General features: G+C 39.9%; 1 protein-coding gene across 7 annotated transcripts in view; it reads left to right on the plus strand.

The window, feature by feature from the left end:
• The window catches only part of NEK10 (NIMA related kinase 10), a 317,096-nt gene that overhangs the window by 22,906 nt on the left and 275,702 nt on the right, over positions 1-18,488 (plus strand). For all 7 annotated transcript variants that reach the window (XR_008684291.2, XM_055414802.2, XM_055414796.2 and 4 more), the window contains 2 exons: positions 50-173; positions 441-501. Coding sequence is in view for 6 of the 7 variants with exons in the window: in XM_055414802.2 (XP_055270777.2) it covers positions 100-173; positions 441-501 (135 nt within the window). In the remaining variant the exon portion in view is untranslated. The remainder of the gene's footprint in view (positions 1-49; positions 174-440; positions 502-18,488) is intronic.

Genomic DNA, 18,488 nt, shown 5'->3' on the forward strand with positions numbered 1-18,488 from the left:
ACTGAGAATATTTTGGAGCACACAAGCCAACTAAAGTTTTTCCTTCCAGTTTACTTTGAAAGGAATGCGATGTTAATTCTGGGGCATTGATGGTTTACAATGCCTGATCAAGACAAAAAAGTGAAGGCCACTGAAAAGTCAACTGATAAAAAACAGCAAGGAGTCACCACCAGGTAACACCATACTGAGTTTCTGCTTATTATTAACTCAAACAGTGACCAGCAACCACAGTGTAGATCCTTGACAACTGCTACTCTGGGGTAGAGTCTTCACTGAAGTGTTTGCCCTTTTCCAGAGTTCTAAGGAGATGTTTAATGTGTATATGTCTCAGTCTATAGAAGCAGGCCTCCAAGTGGCAGGGGTCCATGTTACTAGTGGGTAACACAACTAGTTCACCTAGAGTCTTCTGTCGGTTGACACTGTGTTATTCTTTCTCCTAGGGACTATTCAGATCTTAAAAGACTTCTGTGCCTTTTGAACGTTCAATCAAGCAAGCAACAGGTAGTGTTTTCAAAGAATGAGTGTCCATTAATGACAGAGACATCATGTCTCCAAGGGGCCATTTAACCTCTATTTTCTTTGTTCTTTCACGCGCTTCATCTTTCTTCCAGTTGTTTCTCTCATACCTGGCTCAGGGTCAGGAAGCAGGACTATGCATCCTCAGCCTTTTCATTCCTCTGCTCTCATGCCTGCTGCTAACCTGCGAAACGCATCAATATAGAAAGGATATGTTCTTCTATTGAATGCTCAGTGGCTGACCCTGCAGAGCTTTAGGGGAGCTGATTTCTCCAAAACACTGTGCATCCCCTTTTCCTTCTCCCCTTCCCTGCTTTTCAGGCTGCCCAAGCACCCCTCTTGATGCTGGCTGCAAAGTATGTCTGACCAAAAACAGGGGAAATGAAGGAGTGAGTTTTGACTATTTTTACAGTAGCATTTTTATTTTTTTAATGGAAAGAATGGTACTGCCACTTGCATTTAGACGTTTTTTGGTTTAGCTTCTGTAAGACTTTGGAGAGGCATGAGATTAGAGGCTATCCGTGAAGGCTTGGGGAATAACACAGAAGTGCTAATAGCAATAAAAACAGCAGATACTTATTTAGCATGGTCAATTAGCAAATGATAGAGCTGGGATTTGAAACCTGGGAGCCAGATTCCAAAATATACTATGGTAAACTTGTTTAAGCAAATTTCTTTATGAGCTCGAGTGGTAATACAGCCCTCCTGGCTTTTGTTATATCTACTAAACTTACCAGAGAACTATAGCATTAAAAAATTTTTTATTGAAGTATAGTTGATTAGCAATATTATATTAAATTCAGTTATCTAGCATAATGATTTACTCTTTTAAGATTATATTCCATAAATCTTTTAGGATTTATATACAGATATTGGCTATATTTCCTGTGCTGTATAATATATCCTATTAGCTTATTTGTTTTATACATAGTAGCTTGTACCTCTTAATCCTCGACGCCTATATCAGCCCTCCCCATTTCCCTCTCCCCTCTGGTAACCACTAGTTTATACTCTCTATCTGTGAGTCTGTTTCTGTTTTGTTATGCAGTAAGTCCCCCTTCAATGAATGAGTTATGTTCCCACAGTGCATTCAGAAGTCCAATTCGTTCGTAAGTCCAGCGAAATTAGCCTAGGTACCCAACTAACACAATTGGCTATATAGTACAGCACTGCAATGGGTTTATAATACTTTTCACACAATTAATACATTAAAAAACCAAACACACACAAAAGGAAAACATTTTAAATCACCCAGTACAGTACCTTGAAAAGTACAGTTGTGCCAGCTACATCATTGCTGCTTTTACACTCGCTTCTAGACTTCCTGGGCTTGAAATAAAGATTCTGTATTCCTGTTCTGTATACAGTACAGTACGGACTTCTCTGGTAGCTCAGACGGTAAAAGTGTCTGCCTACAATGTGGGAGACCCGGGTTCGATCCCTGGGTCGGAAAGGTCCCCTGGAGAAGGAAATAGCAACCCACCTCCAGTATTCTTGCCTGGAAAATCCCATGGATAGAGGAGCCTGGTTGGCTACTGTCCTTGGGGTTGCAAAGAGTCGGACACGACTGAGCGACTTCACTTCACTTCACTTCATACAGTACTGTACAAAAGCACAACCACTTGTAGAGGATGCACACCTGTGATAATGTGTGCCAGACATGTGAAATAGCTTTACGTGATTGGACATGCAAACACACATTCACATTTTGAAAGTTTGCAGCTTGAAGGTTTGTATATAGAGGAGTTACTATATTCATTTGTTTATTTTTTTAGAGTCCACATTAAAGTGGTAACATAGAATTTGTCTTTCTCTGATTTATTTCACTAAGGATAATAATTTCTAGGACCATCCATGTTGTTGCAAATGACAATATTTATTCTTCTTTACAACTGAGTGAATTTCATTGTGTGTGTATACATTCATCTGTTGATGAACACTTAGGGTGCTTCCGTACTATGGCTATTGTAAATAATACTGCAATAAACATTAAGGTGTATGTAGCTTTTCAAAGTAATGTTTTCATTTTCCTTGAATATGTACCCAGGAGTGGAATTTCTATATCATATGGTAGTTCTGTCTTTAGCTTTTTGAAGAATCTCCATACTGTTTTCCATAGTGGTTGTACCAATTTGTATTCATGCCAATATGATTCCCTTTTTCCCACATCCTTGCAAACATTTGTTATTTTTTGTCTTTGTCATGAGAGCCATTCTGATGAATGTGAGATGATATCTCATTGTGGTTTTGATTTGCATTTCCCTGATGCAAGGTTGAGCGTCTTTTCATGTGCCTGTTGGCTATCTGTATGCCTTCCTTTGAAGTATGTCTATTTAGGTCTTCTGCCCAATTTTTTAATCAGGTTTTTTAATATTGATGTCATATGAACTGTTTATATGTTTTGGATATTAACCCTTTACTGGTCATCATCATTTGCAAATATTTTCTCTCATTCAGTAGGCTGTCTTTAAATTATGTTGATGATTTTCTTTGCTGTGGAAAAGCTTTTAATTATGTCCCATTTGTTTATTTGTTCATTTCCTTTAGGATACAGAGCCAAAACATATTGCTACAATTTATGTCAGAGTGTTTTCAGGAGTTTTATGGTTTCCAGTCTTACATTTAGATCATTGATCTATTTTGAGTTCATTATTGTATATAACATAAGAATATATTCTAATTTCATTCTTCTACATGTACCTGTTCAGTTTTCCCAGCACCAGTTACTGAAAGACTGTCTTTTCCCCACTGTATATTCTTGTTTCCTTTGTCATAAATTAATTGATCATTTAAGTGTATGGATTTCTTTCTGGGTTCTTGATCTATGTGTCTCTTTTGGTGCCAACAGCATACTATTTTTATTAATTTTATTTATTTTTTAATTGGTAGAAGATTGCTTTACAATTTTGTGTTTGTTTCTGCCTTAAAACAGTGCAAATAAGTCATAATTGTATGCATGTCCCTTTTTTCCTCCCATCCCACCCTGTAGGCCATCACAGAGCGCCAAGCTGGGCTCCCTGTATTTTTAGCAACTTGTCACTAGCAGTCTGTTTTACACATGCAGTGTATATATGTCAATGCTACTTTCTCAATTTGTCCCACACTCACCTTCCCCTGCTGTGTTCACGAGTCCATTCTCTACTAAGTTCATCAATACATTTTTCTAGATTCCATATATATGAGTTAATATGTGATGTTTGTTTTTCTCATTTTTACTTACTTCACTCAGTAGGCTCTAGTTTCATCCAAACCACTACAACTGACTCAAATGCATTCCTTTTTATGGCTGAGTAATATTCCATTGTATAAATGTACTACAACTTCTTTATCCATTCATTTGACAATAGACATCTATGTTGCTTATATGTCCTGGCTGTTGTAAATATTGCTTCAGTGAACATTGGGGTATATGTGTCTTTTAGAATTGTGGTTTTCTCAGGGTGTATGCCCAATAATGGGATTGCTGGGTCATGTGGTAGATTTATTTCTAGTTTTAAAAGGAATATCTATACTGTTTTCTATAGTGGCTGTATCAGTGCAGGAGGATTACCTTTTCTCCACATCCTCTCCAGCATTTATTCTTTGTAGATGTTTCAATGATGGACATTCTGACTCATGGGAGGTGATACCTCACTGTAGTAGTTTTGATTTACGTTTCTCTAATAATGATGCTTTTGAACTGTGGTGTTGGAGAAGACTCTTGAGAGTCCCTTGGACTGCAAGGAGATCCAACCAGTCCATTCTAAAGGAGATCAGTCCTGGGTGTTCATTGGAAGGACTGATGCTAAAGCTGAACTCCAATACTTTGGCCACCTCATGCAAAGAGTCGAGTCACTGGAAAAGACTCTGATGCTGGGAGGGATTGGGGGCAGGAGGAGAAGGGGACCCCAGAGAATGAGATGGCTGGATGGCATCACCGACTCGATGGACATGAGTCTGAGTGAACTCCAGGAGTTGGTGATGGACAGGGAGGCTTGGCATGCTGTGATTTATGGGGTCGCAGAGTCGGACACGACTGAGCGACTGAACTGAACTGAACCGAACAATGAGTGGTGTTGAGCAGCTTTTCATGTGTTCATTGGCCATCTGTATGTCTTCTTTGGAGAAATGTCTGTTTATCAAAAAATGCCCATTTTTTGATTGGGTTGTTTTTCTAATATTGAGCCATATGAGCTGCTTTTATATTTTGGAGATTAACCCTTTGTCAGTTGCTTTGTTTGCAATTATTTTCTCCCATTCTGAGGGTTGTCTTTTCATCTTCTTTATACTTTCTTTGCTATGTGAAAGTGTCTAAGTTTTATTAGGCCCCATTTGTTTATTTTCCTTTTTATTTTCATTAGTCTAGGAAGTGGGTCAGAATCTTGCTGTGATTTATAACAAAGAGTGTACTGCCTATGTTTTCCTCTAAGAGCTTTTATGTCTCTGGCCTCACATGTAAGTCTTTAATCCATTTTGAGTTTACTTTTATGTATGGTGTTAGGAAGTATTCTAACATGTAGCTCTCCAGTTTTCCCACCACCACTTATTGAAGAATCTATCTTTTCTCCATTGTATTTCTTTGCTTCCTTTGTCAAAGATAAGGTACTCACAAGTACATGGGCTTATCTTTGGGTTATCTATCTTGTTCCATTGGTTTATATGTCTGTTTTATGCCAATATCATACTGTCTTGATGACTGTAGCTTTGTAGTATAATTTGTAGTCAGGGAGGTTGATTTCTCCAACTCTGTTTTTCTTTCTCAAGATTGATTTGGCTATGCAGGGTCATTTGTGTTTCCATACAAATTGTGAAATTTTTTGTTCTAATTCTGTGAAAAATGACCTTAGTAATTTGATAGGGATTGCATTGAATCTGTAGATTGCTTTGGGAGGTATAGTCATTTTGGCAATATTCATTCTTCCAGTTCAAGAATATGGTATATATCTGTCTATCTATTTGTATCATCTTTGATTTCTTTCATCAGTGTCTTATAGTTTTCTGCATACAGGTTTTTTGTCTCTTTCAGTCAGTTCAGTTCAGTCTCTCAGTCGTGTCCGACTCTTTGCGACCCCATGAATCACAGCATGCCAGGCCTCCCTGTCCATCACCAACTCCCTGAGTTTACCCAAACTCATGTCCATCGAGTTGGTGATGCCATCCAGTCAACTCATCCTCTGTCGTCCCCTTCTCCTCCTGCCTCCAATCCCTCCCATAATCAGGGTCTTTTCCAATGAGTCAACTCTTTGCATGAGATGGCCAAAGTATTAGTTTTAGCTTCATAATCAGTCCTTCCAATGAACATCCAGGACTGATCTCCTTTAGGATGGACTGGTTGGATCTTCTTGCAGTCCAAGGGATTCTCAAGAGTCTTCTCCAACACCACAGTTCAAAAGGATCAATTATTTGGCACTCAGCTTTCTTCACAGTCCAACTCACATCCATACATGACCACTGGAAAAACCATAGCCTTGAACTAGATGGACCTTTGTTGGCAAAGTAATGTCTCTGCTTTTTACTATGCTATCTAGGGTGGTCGTAACTTTCCTTCCAAGGAGTAAGCATCTTTTAATTTCATGGCTGCAATCACCATCTGCAGTGATTTTCAGTTCAGTTCAGTTCAGTCGCTCAGTCGTGTCCAACTCTCCGCGACCCCATGAATCACAGCACGCCAGGCCTCCCTGTCCATCACCAACTCCCGGAGTTCACTCAAACTCATGTCCACAGAGTTGGTATTGCCATCCAGCCATCTCATTCTCTGTCGTCCCCTTCACCTCCCGCCCCAAACCTTTCCTAGCATCAGAGTCTTTTCCAGTGAGTCAACTCGTCGCATGAGGTGGCCAAAGTATTGCAGTTTCAGCTTTAGCATCAGTCCTTCCAATGAATACCCAGGATTGATCTCTTTTAGAATGGACTGGTTGGATCTCCTTGCAGTCCAAGGTACTCTCAAGAGTCTTCTCCAACACCACAGTTCAAAAGCATCAATTCTTCGGTGCTCAGCTTTCTTCACAGTCCAACTCTCACATCCATACATGACCACAAGAAAAACCATAGCCTTGACTAGACGGACCTTTGTTGGCAAAGTAATGTCTCTGCTTTTTAATATACTATCTAGGTTGGTCATAACTTTCCTTCAAAGGAGTAAGCGTCTTTTAATTTCCTGGCTGCAATCAGCATCTGCAGCGATTTTGGAGCCCCCCCCAAAAAAAAATTCTGACATTGTTTCCACTGTTTTTTCATCTATTTCCCATGAAGTGATGGAACCAGATGCCATGATCTTTGTTTTCTGAATGTTGAGCTTCAAGCCAACCTTTTCACTCTCCTCTTTCACTTTCATCAAGAGGCTTTTGAGTTCCTCTTCACTTTCTGCCATAAGGGTGGTGTCATCTGCATATCTGAGGTTATTGATATTTCTCCCAGCAATCTTGATTCCATCTTGTGCTTCTTCCAGCCCAGCGTTCCTCATGATGTACTCTGCATATAAGTTAAATAAGCAAGGTGACAATATACAGCCTTGACGTACTCCTTTTCCTATTTGGAGTCAGTCTGTTGTTCCATGTCCGGTTCTGACTGTTGCTTCCTGACCTGCATACGGGTTTCTTAAGAGGCAGGTCAGGTGGTCTGACTCTGTCTTTCAGAATGTTCCACAGTTGATTGTGATCCACACAGTCAAAGGCTTTGGCATAGTCAATGAAGAAGAAATAGATGTTTTTCTGGAACTCTCTTGCTTTCTCCATGATCCAGCAGATGTTGGAAATTTGATCTCTGGTGCCTCTGCCTTTCTAAAACCTGCTTGAACATCTGGGAGTTCACGGTTCACATATTGCTGAAGCCTGGCTTGGAGAATTTTGAGCATGACTTTACTAGCGTGTGAGATGAGTGCAATTGTGCGGTAGTTTGAGCATTCTTTGGCATTGCCTTTCTTTGGGATTGGAGTGAAGACTGACCTTTTCCAGTCCTGTGGCCACTGCTGAGTTCTCCAAATTTGCTGGCATATTGAGTGCAGCACTTTCACAGCATCATCTTTCAAGATTTGAAATAGCTCAACTGGAATTCATCACCTCCACTAGCTTTGTACATAGTGATGCTTTCTAAGGCCCACTTGACTTCACATTCCAAGATGTCTGGCTCTAGGTCAGTGATCACGTTTTCTTGACTATCTTGGTCGTGAAGATCTTTTTTGTCCAGTTCTTCTGTGTATTCTTGCCACCTCTTCTTAATATCAGAGTCAGCCACTGTTTCCACTGTTTCCCCATCTATTTCCCATGAAGTGATGGGACCAGATGCCATGATTTAATTTTCTGAAAGTTGAGCTTTAAGCCAACTTTTCTACTCTCCTCTTTCACTTTCATCAAGAGGCTTTTGAGTTCCTCTTCACTTTCTGCCATAAGGGTGGTGTCATCTGCATATCTGAGGTTATTGATATTTCTCCCAGCAATCTTGATTCCAGCTTGTGCTTCCTCCAGCCCAGCGTTTCTCATGATGTACTCTGCATAAAAGTTAAATAAGCAGGGTGACAATATACAACCTTGGTGTACTCCTTTTCCTATTTGGAACCAGTCTGTTGTTCCATGTCCAGTTCTAACTGTTGCTTCCTGACCTGCATACAGGTTTCTCAAGAGGCAGGTCAGGTGGTCTGGTATTCCCATCTCTTTCAGAATTTTGCACAGTTGATTGTGATCCACACAGTCAAAGGCTTTGGCATAGTCAACAAAGCAGAAATAGATGTTTTTCTCGAACCCTCTTGCTTTTTGAATGATCTAGTGGATGTTGGCAATTTGATCTCTGGTTCCTCTGCCTCTTCTAAAACCAGCTTGAAGATCTGGAAGTTCATGGTTCACGTATTGCTGAAGCCTGGCTTGGAGAATTTTGAGCATGACTTTACTAGCGTGTGAGATGAGTGCAATTGTGCGGTAGTTTGAGTATTCTTTGGCATTGCCTTTCTTTGGGATTGGAATGAAAACTGACCTTTTCCAGTCCTATGGCCACTCCCGAGTTTTCCAACTCGGAATTATTGCTGGCATATTGAGTGCAGCATTTTCACAGCATCATTATCCAGGATTTGAAATAGCTCAACTGGAATTTCATTAGCTTTGTTCGTAGTGATGCTTTCTAAGGCCCACTTGACTTCACATTCCAAGATGTCTGGCTCTAGGTGAGTGATCACACCATCGTGATTATCTTGGTTGTGAAGATCTTTTTTTTTCAGGTAGATTTCTTATTTCTTCTTCATCTGTTTTGTCTGGTGGGTTTTTACCATGCTCCTTCATCTGCTGCGTGTTTCTCTGTCTTTTCATTTTGTTTAATATATTGCATTTGGGGTCTCCTTTCCACAGGCTGTAAAGTTGTAATTATTCTTGTGGAGTCCACCCCCAGTGTGTGGACTTGGACTTTGTGAAGTTTTCTTGGTTGGAGGAGGAGGACTACTTCCTGTGTTCTGGTGGGTGAAGCTGGATCTTGTCTCTGTAAAGGCAGTGTTGGGCCCAGTGGTGTGTTACGGGGTGTTCTGAGCTTGGTATGACGTGGGGCAGCCTGTCTACTAATGGGTACAGTTGTGTTCCTGTTTTGCTAGATGTTTGATGTGGAGCATGCAGCACTGGATCTTGCTGACCTTTGGGTGGGGCCAAGTCTTAGTGTTGAGATGGAGGCCTTTGGGAGAGTTCTTGCCAGTTAGTATTCCATAGGGTTGGGAGTCCTGTGGTGATCCAACATCCTGGACTCGGGTCTCCCACCTTGGAGGTTCAGACCTGACCCCTTGCTGGAGCACCAAGACTCTACAAGTCACAGAGCACAGAAGGGAAAAAGAAAGAAATAGGGGAAAATCAAACCAAACTACTAACAGAAAAAAGGACAGATAAAACCCCAAGAGAAAACCCTACATTTGCAAGTGTGCCCATCTCTGAGGTCACAGACCACAGCCAACTCATCCCACTTGTGAAGGCTGGGTCCTGCAGGCTGGGAGCGTGTAGAGTTAGAGGGTCCCCAGGAGTTTGAGGGTCTCTTTGACAATGATCTCTTGCCTTTTTGGCAGATCCAGGCTTTCCCTTGGACTCCCTCACTTGCATTGCACTAGTACCCTCAGAGGGAGGTAGAGTCAACCCCAGTCCTTCATAGGAGTCAACCCCAGTCCTCTCCCTGGGGTCGGGCTCCCAAAGCCTGAGCCTCAGCACCTTGCCCTGACTCTCTGTGGTGGGTATCAAAATAACTTCTCTGCTGGGAGATGCCAGTTGGCATTGATCTTTGTGCCAAATTCTCTATGCTTTGTCTTCTATGTACTTGTTGCTTCCCTTGTCCCCTTGTCCCCGTCTGTGAGGAGGTTTCTGAGTGTGTGAAAACTTTTCCTCCTACACAGCTACCTCCCCATGGTACAGGACCCATCCTTTTTTTTTTGTATCTTTATTTTCATGCCTTTTTCCTACCACTTTATGTGAAGCTTAGCTTGCCTTTCTGGAAGTCTGAGTTCTTCTGCTAGTGTTCAGCAGGTGTTCTGTAGGAGCTGTTCCACAGGAAAATGTATTTATGATGTATTTGTGAGGAGGAAGATGATCCACATCTTACTCTTCCACCATCTTCATCCCCCATCCATACTACTTTGATTACTTGTATCTTTGTAGTATCATCTTAAGTCAGGGGCTATGATCCCTTCAGCTTTGTTCTTTTTCTTTTTTTCTCAACATTGCTTTGGCTATCCAGGGTCTTTTATAGTTCCATATAAATTTTAGGATTATATGTTCTCAGTTCAGTTCAGTTCAGTTGCTCAGTCGTGTCCGACTCTTTGCGACCCCATGAATCACAGCATGCCAGGCCTCCCTGTCCATCACCAACTCCCGGAGTTCAAGATCTGTGAAAAATATCATAGGTACTTTGACAAGTATTCCATTAAATCATGTCCGACTCTTTGTGACCCTCATGGACCATAAAGTTCATGGAATTCCCACAGGGGGTTTCCCTGATGGCTCATCTGGTAAAGAATATGCCTGCAATGTGGGAGACCTGGGTTCAGTTCCTGGGTTGGGAAGATTCTGTGGAGATGGGAACAGCTAGTCACTCCAGTATTCTGGCCTGGAGAATTCCATGGAATATATGGTCCATGAAATAGGCATCTGGTCCCATCACTTCATGGGAAATAGATGGAGAGACAGTGGAAACAGTGTCAGACTTTGTTTTTGGGGCTCCAAAATCACTGCGGATGCTGATTGCAGCCATGAAATTAAAAGACGCTTACTGCTTGGAAGGAAAGTTATGACCAACCTAGACACCATATTAAAGAGCAGAGACATTACTTTGCCAACAAAGGTCCATCTAGTCAAGGCTATGGTTTTTCCAGTGGTCATGTATGGATGTGAGAGTTGGACTGTGAAGAAAGCTGAGCACCAAAGAATTGATGCTTTTGAACTGTGGTGTTGGAGAAGACTCTTGAGAGTCCCTTGGACTGCAAGGAGATCCAACCAGTCCATTCTAAAGGAGATCAGTCCTGGATGTTCATTGGAAGGACTGATGTTGAAGCTGAAACTCCAATCCTCTGGCCACCTGATGCAAAGATTTGACTCACTGGAAAAGACTCTGATGCTGGGAGGGATTGGGGGCGGGAGGAGAAGGGGATGACAGAGATTGAGATGGCTGGATGGCATCACCGACTCTGTGGACATGAGTTTGAGTGAACTCAGAGAATTGGTGATGGACAGGGAGGCCTGGCATGCTGTGATTCATGGGGTCGCAAAGAGTCAGACACTACTGAGCGACTGAACGGAACTGAACTGAACTGAGCGACTTTCCCTTTCACTTTCCGCTAAATCATAGATTGCTTGGGTAATAAGTGGATTTTAACAGTATTAATTCTTACAATCCACAAACATAGCATATCTTTTCATTTATTTGCCTTTAATATCCTTCATCAGTATCTTGTATTTTCAGAGTAAAGTTTTTTTTTACCTCCTTAGTTAAATTTATTTCTAGGTATTTTATTCTTTTTGATGCAATTATAAATGGGATTGTTTTCTTGCTTTCTCTTTCTAATAGTTCATTATTAGTGTATATGAATGTATATTATCATATGTGAAACGAATCGCAAGTCTAAGTTAGATGCATGATACAGGATGCTGGTGCACTGGAATGACCCAGAGGGATGATATGGGGAGGGAGGTGGGAGGGGGATTCAAGGTGAAGAACACATGTACACCTGGGGGAGATTCATGTCAATGTATGGGAAAACCAATACAATATTGTAAAGTAATTAGCCTCCAATTAAAATAAATAAATTTTAAAAAATAAAAGGAAAGCAACAGTTTTGTATATTAATTTTATATTTTAAAACTTTACTGAATTCATTTATTAGTTCTAATAGTGTTTGGTTGGAAACCATAAGGTCTTTTATATATATATATATATAGTATGTTATCTGCAAATGCTGAAAATTTTATTCTTCCCTTCCAACTGGGATGCCTTTTTCTTTTTCTTGTCTGATTACTGTGGCTAGAACTTCTAATACTATGTTAAATGCAGGTGAAGAGAGTGGGCACCCTTGTCTTTTTCATGATGTTAGAGGAAAAATATTCAGGTTTCATCATTGAATATGACGTTAGATGTGAGTTTGTTATATATGTTCTTTATTATGTTGAGATATGTACCCTATACCAACTTTGATGAGAGTTTTTAATCATGAATATATGTTAAATTTTTTCAAATGCTTTTTTCTGAGTCTACTGAGTCTACTGAGGTGATCATACAATTTTTATACTTCCTTTTGTTAATGAGATGTGCCACATAAGTTGATTTGTGTATTTCCTTGTGACCTTGGAATGAATCCAAGTTGATCATGGTGTATGACCCTTTTATGTATTATTGAACTTAGTTGCTAATATTTCATTGAAAATTTTTGCATCTGTATTTATCAGAGATATTGGCCTGTAGTTTTTTTTTTTTCTTTGTGGTGTCGATTTTTGGTATCAGAATAATGATGGCCTTGTAGAATGAATTTGGGAGTGTCCCCTCCTCTTCAATCTTTGTCAATAGATTGAAAAGGATAGGCATTAGATCTTCTTTATAAGTTTGATGTTAATAGAATTCTCCTGTGAGCCTGCTTGGTCCTAGACTTTCGTTGGCTGGGAGTTTTTTAAACTGTTAATTAAATTTCACTACCAGTGATTTGTATATTTAGATTGTCTGTTTCCTGATTTGGTCTTAAAAGATCATATATTTCTAGAAATATATCCATTTCTTCTAGGTTTTCCAATTTTTGGCACATAGCTGTCTGAAATATTCTCTTGGGATTTTTCTGTCTCTTTAATATAGGTTGTTGTTACTCTTGTTTTATATATTATTTTGTTTATTAGAATCCTCTCTCTTTTCTCTTGGTGACTCTAGCTGCAGGCTTATCAATTTTATCTTTCCAAAAAATTGCACTTAGATTCATTGATGTTTTCTTTCTTTCTTTCTTTTTTTGGTTGCTATTTATCTCCTCTCTGATCTTTATTATTTCCTTGGGTTTTGTTCTTCCTTTTCTAATTCCTATGGATGACTAATTAGGTTGTTTATCTGAGTTTTTCTTGTTTCTTGAGGTAAGCCTATATCACTATAAACTTTCCTCTTTGATCTGCTTTTGCTGCATCCTATATAGATTTTGGAAATTTGTGGTTTTTTTTTTTTTTCATTTGTCTCAAAGTATTTTATGATTTTTTTCTGTTTTTTTCTTTTTTTTTCAGTGAACCATTAGTTTTTTACTAGCATATTTTTTTGGTCTCCAGTGCTTGTTTTTCCATTTTTCTTTCTGCAGTTGTATTTCTAGCTTCATGCCATTATGGTTAGAAAAGAAATGCTTGATGTAATTTCTGTCCTCTTAAATTTATCAGATTTGTTTTGTGGCCTACTATATGATCTATCCCAGAGAATGTTCCATGTGTAGTTGGAAATCATATATCTTCCAGTTTGTGGATGAAGTGTACTCAGTTCACTCAGTTGTGTCTGACTCTTGGCAACCCCATGGACTGCAGCATGCCAGGCTTCCCTGTTCATCACCAACTCCCAGACCTTGCTCAAACTCATGTCAAGATTGAGTCAGTGACGCCATCCAACCATCTCATCCTCTGTTGTCCCATTCTCCTCCCGCCTTTAATCTTTCCCAGCATCAGGGTCTTTTCCAATGAATCAGTTCTTCAATTCAGGTGGCCAAACTATTGGAGTTTCAGCTTGAGCATGAGTCGTTCCAATGAATATTCAGGACTGATTTCCTTTAGAATTGACTGGTTTGATCTCCTCACAGTACAAGGGACTCTCGAGTCTTCTCCAACACCACAGTTCAAAAGCATCAGTTCTTCAGCAATCAGCTTTCTTTATAGTCCAACACTCACATCCATACATGACTACTGGAAAAACCATACCTCTGACTGCTGCTGCTGCTAAGTTGCTTCAGTCGTATCCAACTCTGTGCGACCTCATAGATGGCAGCCCACCAGGCTCCGCCATCCCTGGGATTCTCCAGTCAAGAACACTGGAGTGGGTTGCCATTTCCTTCTCCAATGCATGAAGGTAAAAAGTGAAAGTGAAGTCGCTCAGTCATGTCTGACTCTTAGCGACCTCATAGACTGCAGCCTACCAGGCTCCTCCGTCCATGGGATTTTCCAGGCAAGAGTACTGGAGTGGGGTGCCATTGAGACAGACCTTTGTCAGCCAGGTAATGTCTGCTGTTTAATATGCTATCTAGGTTGGTCATAGCTTTTCTTCCAAGGAGCAAGCATCTTTTCATTTCATGACTGCAGTCACCATCAGCAGTGATTTTGGAGTCCAAGAAAATAAAGTCTGTCACTGTTTCCATTGTTCCACATCTATTTGCCATGAAGTGATGGGACTGGATGCCATAATCTTAGTTTTTTGACTGTTGAGTTTTAGGCCAGCTTTTTAACTCCTCTTTCACGTTCATCAAGAGGCTCTTTAGTTCCTCTTCACTTTCTGCCATAAGGGTGGAATCATCTGTGTATCTGAGGTTATTGATATTTCTCCCACCAATTTGGATTCCAGCTTGTGCTTCATCTAACCCAGCATTTTGTATGATGTACTCTGCATATAAGTTAAATAATCAGGGTGACAATATACAGTCTTGACATACTCCTTTCCCAATTTGGAACCAGTCAGTTGTTCCATGTCCAGTTCTAACTGTTGCTTCTTGAGCTGCATACAGATTTCTCAGGAGGCAGGTGGGTGGTCTGGTATTCCCATCTCTTGAAGAGTTGTCCACAGTTGTTGTGATCCACACGTCAAAAGCTTTGGAATAATCAATAAAGCAGAAGTAGATGTTTTTCTGGAACTTTCTTGCTTTTTCAATGATCCAATGGATGCTGGCAATTTGATCTCTGGTTCCTCTGCCTTTTCTAAATCCAGCTTGAACATCTGGAAGTTTACGGTTCATGCACTGTTGAAGCCTGGCTTGCAGAATTTTGAGCATTACTTTGCTAGCATGTGAGATGAGTGCAATTGTGTGGCAGTTTGAATATTCTTTGGCATTTCCTTTCTTTGGGATTGGAATGAAAGCTGACCTTTTCCAGTTTTGTTGAGTTTTCCAAATTTGCTGGCATATTGAATGCAGCACTTTCACAGCATCATCTTTTAGGATTTGAAATAGCTCAACTGGAGTTCATCACCTCCACTAGCTTTGTTTGTAGTGATGCTTCCTAAGGCCCACTTGACTTCACATTCCAGGAAGTCATGTCTGGCTCTAGGTGAGTGATCACACCATTGTGGTTATCTGGGTCATGAAGATCTTTTTTGTATGGTTCTTCCGGTATTTTTGCCACCTCTTCTTAGTATCTTCTGCTTCTGTTAGGTCCATACCATTTCTGTCCTTAAATTGTGCCCATCTTGTCATGAAATATTCCCTTGGTTTCTCTAATTTTCTTGAAGAAATCTCTAGTCTCTCCCCAATCTGTTGTTTTCCTCTATTTCTTTGCATTGATCACTGAGGAAGCCTTTGTTATCCCCCCTTGCTATTCTTTGGAACTCTGCATTGAGCCGTATAGGGCCACCCAATATGGATGGGTCATGATAGAGAGTTCTGACAAAACGTGGTCCACTGAAGAAGGGAATGGCCAACCACTTCAGTATTCTTGCCTTGAGAAGCCCATGAACAGTGTGAAAAGGCAAAAAGATAGGACACTGAAAGGTGAACTCCCCAGGTTGGAAGGTGCCCAATATGCTACTGGAGAAGAGTGGAGAAATCATTCCAGAAAGGATGAAGAGACGGAGGCAAAGCAAAAACAAAACCCAGCTGTGGATGTGACTGGTGATGGAAGTAAAGTCCAATGCTGTAAAGAGCAATACTGCATAGGAACCTGAAATGTTAGGTCCATGAATCAAGGTAAATTGGAAGTGGTCAAACAGGAGATGCCAAGAGTGAACATTGACATTTTAGGAATTGGTGAACTAAAATGGACTGGAAAGGGTGAATATAATTCAGATGACCATGATATCTACTACTGTGGGCAAGAATCCCTTAGAAGAAATGAAGTAGCCCTCATAGTCAACGGAAGAGTCCAAAATGCAGTACTTGGGTGCAATGTCAAAAAAGACAGAATGATCTGTGTTCATTTCCAAGGCAAACCATTCAAAATCACAGTAATCCAAGTCTATGCCGCAACCACTAATGCTGATGAAACTGAATTTGAACGGTTCTATGAACACCTCCAAGACCTTCTAGAACTAACACCCATAAAGGATGTCCTTTTCATCATAGGAGACTGGAATGCAAATGTAAGAAGTCAAGAGATATTTGGAGTAACAGGCAAATTTGGCCTTGGAGTACAAAATGAAGCAGGGCAAAGGCTAACAGTTTTGCCAAGAGAACGAACTGGTCATAGCAAACACCCTCTTCCAACAACACAAGAAAAGACTCTACACATGGACATAACCGGATGGTCAATACTGAAATCAGATTGATTATATTCTTTGTAGCCAAAGACGCAGAAGCTCTATACAGTCAGCAAAAACAAGACTGGGAGCTGACTGCTCAGGTCATGAACTCCTTATTGCCAAATTCAGACTTTAAATTGAGGAAAGCAGCACTAGATCATTCAGGTATGACCTAAATCAAATCCCTTACAATTATACAGTGGAAGTGAGAAATAGATTCAAGGGATTAGATCTGATCGAGTGCCTGAAGAACTATGGACAGAGGTTTGTGACATTGTACGGGAAGCCATGATCAAGACCATCCCCAAGAAAAATAAATGGAAAAAGGCAAAACAGTTGTCTGAGGAGGCCTGAGAGAAGAAGATAAGCAAAAGGCAAAAGAGAAAAGGAAAGCTATACCCATTTCAATGCAGAGTTCCAAAGAACAGCAAGGAGAAGTGTCCTATATATATCTATTAAGTCCAGTTGATCTAATATGTCATTAAGATCACTGTTTCCTTACTGATTTTCTGTCTGGTTGAACTGTCCATTGTTGTAAGTGGGGTGTTAAAGTTCCCTACTGTTACTGTATTATTTTTAACTTCTCCTTTTATGTCTGTTAGTATATTTTATATATTTGTATGCATTATAATAGGTGAATATATGTTAATGAGTTTTCATCAATTTCTTATATTTGTCATTGCATAATGCTCTTTTTTGTCTTTTGTTATAGTTTGTTTTGAACTCTACTGTCTAGTATGAATGTTGCTACCCCAGCTTTCTTGTCATTTTCATCTGCATGAAATATTTTTCCATCCCTTCACTTTCAGTCTATTGGTTTCTGTAGCTCTGAAGCACATCTCTTGTAAGCAGCATATAAATGGGTCTTGTTTATTTTTATCTTGTCAACCACCATGTCTTTTGGTTGGGACACTTTGACTGACTTTTCAAGTGATTATTGATAGGTGTGTACTTTTGGTAGTTTGGTAGTTCTGTGTTTTCTTTTTGTCTCTTTCCCTGTGGTTTTACAATTTTCTTTAGTATTATATTTGTGTAACTTTCTTGTTTTTGTGCACTTATTGTAGGTTTTTTATCTGTGGTTACCATGGGGTTTATATATATATATATGACTTATAACTATACCTTTTGATATATTTGATGCTTTTGATCTAATTGATGCTTTTGAACTGTGGTGTCAGAGAAGACTCTTGAGAGTCCCTTGGACTGCAAGGAGATCCAACCAGTCCATCCTAAAGGAAATCAGTCCTGAATATTCACTGGAAGAACTGATGCTGAAGCTGAAACTCCGATAGTTTGGCCACCTGAATCGAAGAACTGACTCATTGGAAAAGACCCTGATGCTGGGAAAGATTGAAGGCAGGAGGAGCATGGGACAGCAGAGGATGAGATGGTTGGATGGCATCACCAACTCTATGGACATGAGTTTGAGTAAGCTCCAGGAGTTGGTGATGAACAGGGAAGCCTGGTGTGCTGCAGTCCATGGGGTCTCAAAGAGTCAGACACAACTGAGTGACTGAACTGAATAACTATACCTACTTGTTTCAAAGTATAGTTATTTAGGTTCGAACATATTCTAAAGGAAAAAAAAAATGTATGTTATTTTCTCCCCTCCCCTATGTTATGTTTTTTTAATGTTATCTTTATTTTTATCCCTTAACAGTTATAACAGTAGTTATAATCAATTATACATTTTTTTTCAAATCTTCATCCTAGCTTAATTAAGTGGTTGATCCACAGCCTGTACTATACTTCTGCCTTTACTAGTGGCATGTTTTTTTCCTTTCCTCTAAATTCTTTCCACTTAAAGAAGACTCTTTAACATGTCTGGTATGGTCTTTTTAGTACTGATGAACTCTGATAGTTTTTACTTGTCTGAGAAGCTCTTTATCTTTTCTTCAATTGTGAATGATAACCTTGCTGGGTAGAGTGTCCTAGGTTTTAGATGCTTACTTTTTCAGCTGTTTAAATATATCTACCACCTCCTCCTGGCCTGTAAAATTTCTACAGAAAATTAGCTGATAGTTTTATGGTAGCTCCCTTGTTCTCTTGCTGCCTTTTGAATTTTCTCATTCTCTTAAATTTTTTTGCCATTTTTAATT

The sequence above is a fragment of the Moschus berezovskii genome, chromosome 24 (genome assembly GCF_049115385.1).
Source record: "Moschus berezovskii isolate FMDL1 chromosome 24, NW_MosBer_1.0, whole genome shotgun sequence".
NCBI classification, from domain to species: domain Eukaryota; kingdom Metazoa; phylum Chordata; class Mammalia; order Artiodactyla; family Moschidae; genus Moschus; species Moschus berezovskii.